The sequence below is a fragment of the Alternaria novae-zelandiae genome (assembly GCF_023758075.1).
Source record: "Alternaria novae-zelandiae strain BMP 2774 chromosome Unknown scaffold_17, whole genome shotgun sequence".
NCBI lineage: Eukaryota > Fungi > Ascomycota > Dothideomycetes > Pleosporales > Pleosporaceae > Alternaria > Alternaria novae-zelandiae.
The window spans coordinates 838,072-850,133 of NW_026056977.1; the positions used below are offsets into that span (position 1 = coordinate 838,072).

Sequence of the window (12,062 nt, forward strand, 5' to 3'; positions counted from 1 at the left end):
AGTGCGTGAGGACGGGGTTAGTCACACTTTTTTTCGGTTCGCGCGAATTGTGGGGCGGTCTAGTCGGTGCCTTAACTGTACAGAACGTCAGTCAAGTATCCTCAGGAACAGCACCGCGAATCCACAAGTCAATCGAACACCCCTGTCGCCGTCGTCGAACCGACAAAGCCAGCGACCATGCTGCGCCTCATCAACCGCCTCCTCGGCCGCCACGAGAACACACTCCCGCCGTTCGACTTCGCGCGCAACAAGTACCCAGCCAAGAAGAAATGGCCGCCGAACCTGCGCGCCTTGACGGAGAAGCAGCAGTTCCGGTTCGAGCGCAAGTTCAAGCGACGCATCAAGGCGAAGTCGATACGGCCAGAATGGAACAAGTGGACCAAGGTGGTGCAGTGGAGCATGATCAGTTTCATAGTCGTCTACGGAGTCTTGTTCCACGACTTCCGCAAGGACCCGATGAACCCAAGGCCAGGCGAGCAGCCGTTTGAGGGATTGAGGAAGAGGATGTGGGGGATGTTTGGGGGGTTCTACACACATACGAGCGAGGAGGCTAGGTCTCCCATAGCGGTGGGAGAAAGTCCAGAACGGAAAGGTAGTCGCGACTAGCCGCCGCGCTGTAGTGAAGATGATTAGCATGCGGAAATGAAGAAGAAGAATTGATACAATGGCTTGACCTGCGAAGGATCCATCAAGCGAAGTGTGGAAAGGGAGATGGAGCAAGTGACTTGGGATCTCTTGGAACAAGATGAAATCACCTACCTCCAGACGGGTGGATACTTGGGGGCATATCTCATCCCCCTCGGTGGCCGTGGTAAGACCGCCGGTCTCGGTCCGCGCGACTTGCCAAAGTTAGTCAGTTTGCTAAATGGTCTTCAGTAACAAAGGACACTTACGTCCCACACCCTGTGGTGTTCGGCCCAGAGGGGCTTGACGAAGCACCAGCGCTGGCGGCCGTCCACCTTATCACACGTTCTGATTACGGACTCCGAGAAGTCCAAATAAACGTGGGCGGTGGCGTAGTGCTGGGTCACGCCCGTGGTGCCGAACACATACCTCAGCTCCACGGTGAAATGAGGCTCCGACTCCTGGTGCCATCCATCTCGGACGTACACCTGGGTTCCCGTCGCCCCTATTGGGAGAAGGGCCTCATTCCACCGTCCGAAGGCGAACTGGTCGACGACGGAGGTTCGGTCCCAACGATTGGCCAGATCGTTGTGGATCCCCACCTGGACCTTGGGGTCGATGCCGGGCCGGAAAACAATTCCATAGGCGAACTCCCTGTACCATTGATCAGTATGTATACTTCAGGCTTGTACTTGACATTAGATGCAGTAGCTGCTCTTATGTTCAAAGTCTCTTGGCTCCAATTTTGAATCAAGCCTAATCTTCTGTCGGGTGGATGTCTGCCTCTGGATGTGTTGTCGCTAGTTCAAGAGATAGACCCGTGTCATGCGGTATGATTTGGGAGTCGAGTTTAAATCCCTTCCAATCGAGCTTCAGCAAGCAACAACCTATTCATCAGTCTCGAGCTCTTTACGTTGTAGAGCAAAACTTACTGTTTCTTCTTCCTCCATCCACTTCGAAGCATCTCAGAACTGTTCAGCTCCAAATCCATCTCTTTCTTACTCTGTGTAGCTGTCCATCTCCCCAGTTCTGCACCACTGCTTCACCAGGTCCCATGTCGAGCTCTTTCCGTCCAACCATATACTTACCTTCCCTACTCCCCTTCCCCCAAAACACACACGCACGCAAACAACGCCCAAAAACAAAACAGCAAAAGACCAAAGAAAGACCCATCACATACCTCTGCCAATCCGCCCTCCCCCACGCTGCAGGCAGCGTGGCCGCGTCCAGAAAACGCGCGCCGGGCGCAGACACTGGTGGTGGTGGCAGCGGCGGCGGGCCCCCGGGGAGAACGAGCGGGAGGACGAAAGGGTTCGCCATGGTGGCAGCGGCGACAGCAGCAACGCCCACAAGTGAGCGAGGAGACGACGGGAGGCAGGGCGCAGGCAAAGCAAGAGCGAGGAGACGACAGCGGCAGCAACAGCGGCACGGAAATCGTGGTGGGTGGGGCGTGGAGGATACGGTGCTGGCTGTTGTTGCTGGAGAGGAGAGGGGAGTCACGCTGGGGGGGAGATATCATAATATGGCATGGCAAGGGAAGGCAAATTTTCACGGTGACGGTGAAAATCATAACAAGAGCGTTTGCAAGACGCGCGCGTTTCCATGGTGAAGGGAGATGGGATGGTGCGGGGGAGGAACGGGAAGTCGAAGTGAGCGTGGAAAAGACGGTGCAATTTAGACGTGTAAAACGCAGAGTGCAGCACAGATGTATGCTCGTCACCTCGCTGAGGAGTGGCATGCTGGATAGTATGAGGGGCTTTGTAGACGCCTGGCTAGGGCATGGTGCTCAGTATGACAGAGCTCCGTACTGTTGTAAGCTTCTGGATCAGGTCTGGTGATGTCGTAGATTCAAAGTGAAATAGATGTAGTACTCAATAACCATCATGTTGAGAAGTGACCTACAAGGTGTATACAACATATGTGGAACGATGTGAACAAAGTCTATCCGTCGTCGTATCAACCAGCAGCGCGAACATACTTCGTTTCTCAAATCTACATCACATGACCCAAGCCGACAAGTACACCAGATTAAAGATTCGACAAATTCATATATACTCAATGCAGTATCTCTACCCACATTCCGCTCAGTGAACATGGCCATAGAAGCAGTCCATCCACCATCCCAAACACATACACATGCTAGACTATCTTGCTTACACATCGATCAAGTTGTCGTCCTGCTGGCCCTCGCCCGAGTTGTCCTTGGTATCCTTGCTGCCCTTCTTCTTATCACCGTCGTCACCTCCCCGACTCCTCTGGTAGTATTGGTCGAGCACCTTGGCTGGGATACGGTTGAGGAGTTCCTTGGGGTAGATACGGAGCAGCGACCATGCGAGATCGAGAGATTCGTGAATGGAGCGCGACTCGTAGGCACCCTGGGCGATGAAGGAGCGCTCGAACTTTTCGAGGAACTCAAGCGATAGCTTGTCTTCTGAGGACAGGGCCTCCTCTCCGACGACGGCCTTCATGGCAGCGGCGTCACGACCAATGGCGTACTTGGCGTAGAGCTGGTTGGAGACATCACCGTGGTCCTTCCGTGTGCGGCCCTCACCGATGGCAGACTTCATGAGACGGGAGAGGGATGGCAGGACGTTGATCGGAGGGTAGATACCCTTGTTGTCGAGTTGACGGTCAATGAAGATCTGGCCCTCGGTAATGTAACCGGTCAAATCGGGGATGGGATGTGTGATATCTGGCGCAATTAGCTTAGCACGGAGTAACAGAAGTCGCAGTACATACCGTCGTTAGGCATAGTCAGAATGGGAATCTGAGTGATAGATCCGTTACGGCCCTCAACACGTCCAGCACGCTCGTAGATAGTCGACAAATCCGTGTACATGTAACCGGGGTAACCACGACGACCGGGCACTTCTTCTCGGGCAGCGGAGACCTCACGTAGCGCATCGCAGTAGGATGACAAGTCGGTGAGAATGACGAGGACGTGCTTCTCGAGCTGGTAGGCGTAGTATTCGGCGGTTGTAAGGGCGAGACGGGGAGTAATGATACGCTCGATGCTAGGCTGGGTTAGCTAGGATAACAGTAGCGCATGCATGTTCTACTTACGTAGGGTCGTTTGCCAAGTTGAGGAACAGAGTGACACGCTCCATACTGCCGTTCTCCTCGAAGTCGCGCGTGAAGAAGCGACTGGTCTCCAAGTTGACACCCATAGCACCGAAGACAATGGAGAAGTTGTCGTCGTGGTCGTCGTGTACACCCTTGGAGGGCTTTCCGACAAGACCAGCCTGTCTGCAAATCTGCGCGGCGATTTCGTTGTGGGGTAGACCGGAAGAGGAGAAGATGGGAATCTTCTGTCCACGGGCGATCGAGTTCATTGTGTCGATGGCGGAGATACCGGTGGAGATCATTTCTTCGGGGTAGACCTACACACTGTCAGTCGCATGAACGAGAGGTATCAAAACAGGTACGTACTCGCGAGTATGGGTTGATGGGGCTACCGTTGATATCAAGGTAGTCCTCGGCGAGCACCTTGGGGCCCTTGTCGATAGGCTTTCCTGAACCATCGAAGATACGGCCCAACATGTCCTCGGACACACCGAGCTTCAAGCTGTGTCCGGTGAACTCGACTTTGGTCTGCGACTGTTAGATAGAGTTCTCTTGCAGAGGACTGGGTGTAAGTACCTTCTTGACATCGATACCAGATGTGCCTTCGAAGACCTATGTCGCAATTAGATCGAGTTGCCGGGAGAGTTGAGCATGTCGCAATTTACCTGGACGACGGCGCGGTTGCCTGCAGCTTGTGTCAGTGTTTGGGCGCACTGTCAGGGTCGGAGTAGCTTACCTCGAGCTTCAAGGACCTGACCAGAGCGCTCGGTGCCATCGGGCAGGGTCAAGGACACAATCTCGTTGTATCGCGGGAATTTGACCTGTCCACCACATGTATAAGCTTCTTCTCACTCCGTCTCACGGGTCCAAGCTACGCACATTGTCGAGGATGACCAATGGACCGTTGACGCCTCCAATAGTGTTGTATCGTATCCTAGGCGTCACCGAGATCATGCGGGGGTCGACAACTTCAGGCATCGTTGCGGTAGTGGGCGGTTCGGAGAGGTGTAGTATTGCTCGGCGTTAGATCGAGGGCCGCGGTCGGTCTGTAGCCTCGGAGATCGTTGGGTGACGAAGTTAGAGGTCGGCCGTCCAAGTGGGTTGGGGAAGCTCTGACCAGGATGCTTTAGCGTCTATGCGACAGATGACGCTGGCTGGAGGCTCGGCCTTGGCGCCTCACCATCGCGGCAGACGGCCTCGATTTCGCATGAATCAATCATGAATTGCAGTCTGAACTTGAATCCATACTGCGCGACGGGTCAAGTCTTCATGTAAAGGCAAGTACCAAGAAGACAGAACCCTGGGGTTAGGCGGAGCTCAACAGCTGTGGACAAGGCGCAAGAGATTCACGGAAGACATGGCAAATGTGATTTCCGTAACTCATGATGTTCATTTGCTACATATCGTTCTTTACTATCTAGAGACCCCAGACCTCCACCATTTCCAGCAGGGTCGCCGACCAAAGGGCCTAACCAGGTGCTCGCCTTCACCGCAAAACGAACAACGCGCATCTGTTTGAACTCGTCAGTAATTGCAAAGCGAAATCTCAGCAATAACAGAACATAGTGTGTGAGGGGTCAGACATCCAAGGAAGGTATTCGCGCTCATTGTCCATCGGTCTTAGGTTCGATTGATGGCTAGCGTGGAAACTGCGAATGTGGAAATGTTTCATCATCCCCAAAGGGAGGAAGAGTGAGAGGAAAAGAGCGACTGACCTTTGATCACACTAGACACGCAATGTAGCTGGTGTTAGCTATGCATCAACGCGCGTACATGTGCATGCCCATGACGTTGCGCAGCAAGACTGTTTGAGTCTGCATTACGCGCACGTGTAGCAGTGCAGTCCTCACAGGACTAGTATAGTGTTGTGAAAATCTCGATCTGTTGCGAGTGCGCACGGGGCGACAAAGTGCAAAAAGGTGCTCGGCGATGAGAGTAAGCGAGTATTACTGTACTGAACGATGTTAGCAATCTGACGTGCAAAAATTGCTAAAACGGTCGCGATGGTGATGGAGGTCAGACGACAGTACTGGCAAGTAGCAGGCGCCCGGCGAAGGGCACCCGAACAGCGCTGTTTTCTTCAAGGTCGAATCGGTAAGGAAAAGAAGTTGCTGAAGGTATAATCTTTCCACAAAAGCAAAGAAAAAAGGAGTCGACTTACGTTATAGGGAGGGCTGGCTTCGGGCCTTCACGAAATCGCATGAAGCGGTCCGAAGCCAGTGGTTGTTCGCAGTCTTCAAGACATGCAGAGTGAGGTGGTTGTCGAGAGAAAACCAGAGACGCGGTCGAAGAAAAGTAGAGCGCCGAGCTAGCGCGCCGCCAAGATTTCTCTCATCACGTGCCCGCCCGAACGGGCAAGGGCATTATTTGGAATCGTCATCCGGCCAGCAAGCATCAGCAAGGCAGGTCAGCGTGGTCGCAAGAGACTGCAGAGAGCGCCCGCCCGAGAGCAGCATAATTCATCACCCGTCGAGCGCGTTGTCCCTCTGCTGCGCGGTGCATATTGAGCGTGAGTTGGAGTCGGGATAGATTGGGCAGCCCAGCCACGCAGCTTTTCGCGCGATACCGAAACGGCCCCCTAACCTGCGCTGATCTTCGGAGAGGGCCATGCGCCCATCACCTCTCACCACACGAGAACTCCACCACTGACGCCCGCGTCCCTGGCACCGTCCCTGGCCCTGGATCTATACTCGCACCGGTCCCATCGTCGCATAGCACGGCATCTCTAGACACGTTCGCCGCACTGCCTCTGCTGCCCCCCAGACGGCCCATCTCACGTTCCCACTCCACCGCTCTGCTGGCGGGACGGATGCGACACGATATCACCCGACACGACACCGCGCCAGACGTGGCTGCACACCTCACCACCCCCTCGCCGCTCCTGTGAGTATCGCGCTGCACTTTGCGCGACGTCCTCCGTGACCCTCGCCCTTTTTCCTGTAACCGGCAAGTGCCGCCTGCCGGCCTCATCGCGCCCATCGCGACTTCTGCGCGGGCACTTCCTCAGCCTCCCATATCGGCCACACCGGACCGCACTTCGACTTTCCATCGCGACCACCCAGCCCTCTTCTGTCCCCATTGGCATCGACGCGAATTTCCGCGCACGTATGACTTGGACGCTGTAGCATTGCTCCACCCGTCTCGTCGCCGACTCGGTCGTTCTTCGCATCACGCGGACCCGTCTTCTAATCTCGACACCTGTCGCATCCCTTCTACCTGATCCATTCCCGCGTCCGCGAGGCCACAGCCCGCACTGAAGAGCCGGCAAGATGATGACAACGAGCTATCCACACAATGGGGGCATGCAACCCCAGGGCATGCAGCACGCGCACCCAGGCATGGGCGGCCCAGGCCCACACCCAGGACAGCCTGGAATGCAGCCCGGCATGCAGCACGTTTCCGGTCCCAATGGCCCCGTCAGTCAGGCAGGGCCCATGATGGGCATGCAGCCGGGCATGGGTGCCAATGCGCATGCCCTCTCCCACCTACAGCCGCAGCAGCACATGTTCCAGCAGCAACAGCAGCACCAGATGAGTGAGTACCGCCGCTCCGTACCATGGCAGAGCATTGGCTAACAGAATCGATAGTGAACCCTGCAATGATGCAACAGCAGAGAACTGCCCAACAGGCCTTCATGCACCGTCAGCAACAACAGGCCATGCTTGCCCACCAGCAGGGCGGCATGGGAATGGGGTTCCAGAACCCCATGGCAAACTTGAACCAGGCACAAGCACAGCAGCTGCAAGCAATGAGAAATGGACAAATGGGGCAAGGACCGTTCGTCAATCTTCCTCCCCACTTGCTCCAGCAACAGCAGCAGATGGGCCAGCAACCCGGAGGCCCGCAGCACCAGGCTGCCATGGCCCAAGCAGCCCATCAACAAGCTCAACAGCATCAGCAAATGCAGGCGCAGCAACAAGCGATTGCGATGCAACATGCGCAGTCTCAGTCGAGCAACCACAGCCAGGCAGGGAATCAGGGACCGCCGCCAACCACCCAGCCCCAGCAAGGGCCTCTTCGCCCTCCATCCGCGATAGGGAGTCACCAGGGACAATCTTCGCCAGCTCCTCAACCTACACCCCAACAGCAACCACAACCACCGCCCCCGTCACAGCAACAACAACAGCAACAGGCACACCAACAGCAGCAGCAACAACAGGCTCAACAACAACAGCAGCAGCAGGCGCAACAGCAGGCTCAACAACAAGCACAGCAACAGGCACAGCAGCAGGCGCAACAACAGGCACAACAACAGCAGCAACAGCAACAGTCATCCCAGCCACCACAATCAGGTCCAGTGCCACAACAGCAGACGCCAGCTCCGTCTCAGCCGCCAAATCTACCTCAACAAGCGAACCAGCAGGCACAGAACCAAGGTCAGGTACAACGGAATCCGGCACTAGTACAGCAAGCGCAGGCACAGGCGCAAGCGAACGCTGCCCAAAATCAAGCCCGTCAAATGGCCATGATGCAGCAGAAACAAGCACAGAGCGTATCCTCAGGCCAAGGAACGCTTAAGCTGCTGAACTTTGTGGAGCAAATAGGGAACTTCAATGCCTCGAACAACAACATTGAGTGGTGGCAGGCCTTCGTGGATAGGTTCTTCGCCGAGTCTGGGTCTTTCGTTCACGTCGTCTGCTCCTCGAGTACAGAGAGAACGAAGCAGTTCGAGATTGTGTACGCTGCTTTGCCGCGGTACTTCTACACCCTCTTCAACACCGACGTCACCAACTTGCAAATCACTCTAGACGGAGCGGCCGAGAAGACCTCAAATGGTGAGCTCAAAGTGACTTGCGAGCGAGCGAAGTTCATATACACATACAAGAACTCCTGTCAGGTTGTCTACCAAGGCAAGTTGACTGCATTTTGGTCTGGTTCAGACAAGATGGAGTGGTTGGTGTTTGAGGGAGCGAGCCATGAGCAATTCATACCGCTCAATGCGCTGAAGCAAATGTTCGTCCAACCATCGCCGAATCAACTGAACCCCAACCAATCGCCACGCATGAAGAACAAGAAGCAAGCACAGCAGCAACGGACCATGCCAGAACCACCAGAGGCGTATCTGCCTATCAACAAGTTGATCAGCGCTAGTACTACAGACTATGGTTTGCCGCACGGCTTGCAAAGCTACCTTGAGGTAAGAACTTTCTCCACGTTTCCCTCCTCGGCATTGACACTGACATTAGTTTCTAGATTTACGAGCCAATGAACCACATGTCAAGCTTAATGGTGCACTACCTCGAAAATCCCCATATGAAGCCAAGCGAAGCGTTGGAGTCATGGAACAACAATATGTCGAATAGCCAGGGCGCTCTGCAAGGCCCGCAACACCCGAACCAAGGGCCACAGCAAGGACAAGGCATGCCACCCAACATGCAACCCGGGCCTCGACCAGGAGGGCCTGGCCAACCCGGTCAGATGTTCATGTCGCCCGCAATGCAGAACTCCCTGCTTCCCAACGGATCAATGGGCGGTTCACCTCACTTCCAGCACACACCGTCGCCCAACTCACAGCCCATGATGAAACAACAGAGCACAAGCTCGCACACCATGAGCTCGAACACGTCTCCCAACATGATGAACAACAAGCGGCGGCGGAGTACAGCCAAAATGGAAAACGATGACGGTGGCGGAGAGATGAACGGCGCGCCAAAGGTCAAGCAAAGTCCAAGAGTCGGGGGTAACAAGAGGATGAAGGCAGGCCAATAGCCCCCATCGCTTGTCCACCTGCCTTCCCTCCTTGCCGGTGCCTCAATGCGATGCCTCGTTCCGCTTTCTTCGCATCTCTATCTCCTGTATAGCGCGGCGTTTGATCTCTCTCACACTCTCAGTCTCGATTCTCATATCGTGCTCTCTTGTCTTTCACAAGTCTTTCTCCCTTGGCGTTAGATCTCCACACTTATTACCCCATTTCAACTCGGGTGGATCTTTCCTGCTTTGCTTTGCTTTTGCTTTGCTTCCGAGACTTTTGCTGGCGTCTGGGGGCGTAATCTTTGCTGTTGTTGTTACTACTGCTTGGTTATCACATTGTGTCTCCTGTTTCCATTTTACCTACCCTTTCGTAGGTTACATAATTCGTTCTTGTACATTATCGACGATGGGGTGGAAGCAAAGCTGTTTAGAACGCAGCTTCAAGAAGGAAAGAAAGAAGTGGTCTTGTTAGGGGCCCTTGTTTGGTGGCTTTTTTGGTCTTTGTTTGGAAAGATGGGGGGCCAGATCAGATGATTATACGGCCCCGTTCAGTGCATAGGCGAGATATGTTGATGTTGAGATTCATTTTTATACGGAATTCAAGACGTTATGACTTCAGCTTTGTGTATCTTATGCTGTGATGCATGTGGTAACTGAGATGGTAATTGGAGGTATGCATCCTCGAACAGACGCCAGTCACTACCATTTCCTCGCGTCACTCATATCTTAAGGCAGCGGTTTTACGATCGTCTCCTCATCCACAGCAATATCCCCCATCTCCTTAGCAAAAGCCTGAACCCTTCGTCTTACGAAACAAAAACCTCTAGCGTCACACTATGGGGCGCATGATCTCTGTGTGACTCGATAAGCCTTCAAGGTTTGGGACAGCACCAGGTATTGTGTATGGAATCAAGTTCAGATCACCACTCTTACACCACATACTCGACTCATTGCGAATTGTTCCTACTATCCGCTTCCTTTCACCCTGATCATGAGCCTTGTGAAACCGGCGATGCCGGCTTGTATACCTCGTACAGCTCTGGGGGCGAAGTACAACAAGTGGTGGGCGAAAACGCGGATCGAGGAAAGCTAGCAAGGCGACTACGAACCTCTGCAGCTGTGGGCCTCATACTAGGCACCAGACTAATCATCTTGATCTGCAAACCGATTACCTGCAAACAAATTACCTTCTCAAGTGCACGAGACTCTGATTTCGATCCTTGCGACCGGAGTAGTGAGGAGAATAGAGACGTACGAGCCCAGTTCACTATCCTATCCAAGTTTGCGTGAAACGATATGTCGTCACTGTCCCCTCGTCGCGCGTCAACAAATTCCTGGAGATCCATCTTGGCAATGACACAAGTGATCTCAAGAAAAACGCATCCAAGAGAGAAGACATCCGCAGCTCGGCCTCGTGCATCGAAAGCGAACACCTCCGGGGAGCAGTAGCGAACTGTACGTGATGTCCATCCATCAGATTGACTGTGATCTTGCGGAGCGAAAGAACGCGATAGTCCAAAGTCAGTGAGATAAATGCGCCACCAGGAACCATCGGATCGGACGAGGATATTGCGGGGTTTGATATCCATATGCTTTGTCGTCCGCTCATGTATGAAAGCCACAGCTGAAGCAAGACAGCCCAATGTCGACGCGAGGAAGTCTTTGCGACAGGTGTCCTGCATATCCGTGGTTTCTTCAAGGAAAGTACCCAAGTGGGAGTCTGCCGCAGGGTACATCAAAATGGAGAAATCGCGATTCTGGAGATATGTGCCTACTAGCTGAACAATGTGGACGTGACGGAGGTTTTGTAGGTGATAGACTTCGCGTAGCGCATCGGACACTGTCCAGGTCCGATTGCATCTCATAGTCTTCCGCGCTAGGGCTATACGACGACAAAGGACTTTGTCAACAGTCGCGGATGGTGAGGATCCTAGATGACATATGGGCGACAGCGGGATCGTATCTTGCGCCGTGAACGTAACGTGCTGGCCCTTACCGGACCAGTTGAGCTCTTTGTCGAATGGCTGTATTATCTTTTGTTGGCGAAGCGTTGTATAATAGTCATCATGTAGCTTTGCGAGTGGCGCAGAAAGTCCAGGAGCAGGTCGATCGTTCTCGCGAACAGTTTCCATTGGGTTGGCTAGACGGTACCCGCTCGGCGACATCGATGCAGTCATATCATGAGTCGATATTGCGGTCGTGAATGACGATATACTATCGCTTGTTGCTAAGCTCGTTGGAGAGCTGAGCTTGGGTTTGGGTGATCGGCCAATGTCAATGCTCTGATGGCCAGAGATTGTGACCGGACCAGTCACTGACTTTCGCACAATGCCTGTCGCTGATTTCCGACCAAAAAAGACATGAACCCGGTGCGCCGATGATCAAGAAGTGAGCCCCATCCAGTCACTGGTTGGCTTTCGAGATCAGGCAGGATAGTACGCTCATGTGCGACTCGAATATTTTCAACCTGCACGTGTGACAACGGAAAAGGCGCGCGGAAACCACACTCTAGTTCTGCAGCACACCAGCGCTGTTCGAGCAGCTGACACAGTAGGTCAATCGGGTGCAACCATTTGCTGAGGACTGTGCAGCAGATAAGACAAGGCCGACACGATAAGACACCATCGGGTAACAGAGTCCCTAGTGGAACCTCGAATGGCAGCGTGTGCGGATCGTAAGTTGAG

General features: G+C 54.0%; 2 protein-coding genes across 2 annotated transcripts; one reads left to right on the top strand and one right to left on the bottom strand.

Moving 5' to 3' along the window:
* Positions 1-2,777: 2,777 nt before the first annotated feature.
* Positions 2,778-4,665, bottom strand: VMA2 (Vacuolar ATP synthase subunit B; the record flags this gene model as incomplete). Its single annotated transcript, XM_049401705.1, has 8 exons — positions 2,778-3,316; positions 3,364-3,638; positions 3,688-4,004; positions 4,054-4,215; positions 4,264-4,299; positions 4,353-4,372; positions 4,424-4,508; positions 4,567-4,665. The coding sequence occupies 8 exons, from the start codon at positions 4,663-4,665 to the stop codon at positions 2,778-2,780; spliced, it is 1,533 nt and encodes a 510-aa protein (XP_049252778.1).
* A 2,360-nt stretch (positions 4,666-7,025) lies between these two features.
* On the top strand, positions 7,026-9,396 carry J4E88_008093 (uncharacterized protein; the record flags this gene model as incomplete). The annotated part of the gene is made up of 3 exons (XM_049401706.1): positions 7,026-7,221; positions 7,275-8,824; positions 8,881-9,396. 3 exons carry the CDS (start codon positions 7,026-7,028, stop codon positions 9,394-9,396), a joined length of 2,262 nt encoding a protein of 753 aa, XP_049252779.1.
* Positions 9,397-12,062: the final 2,666 nt, after the last annotated feature.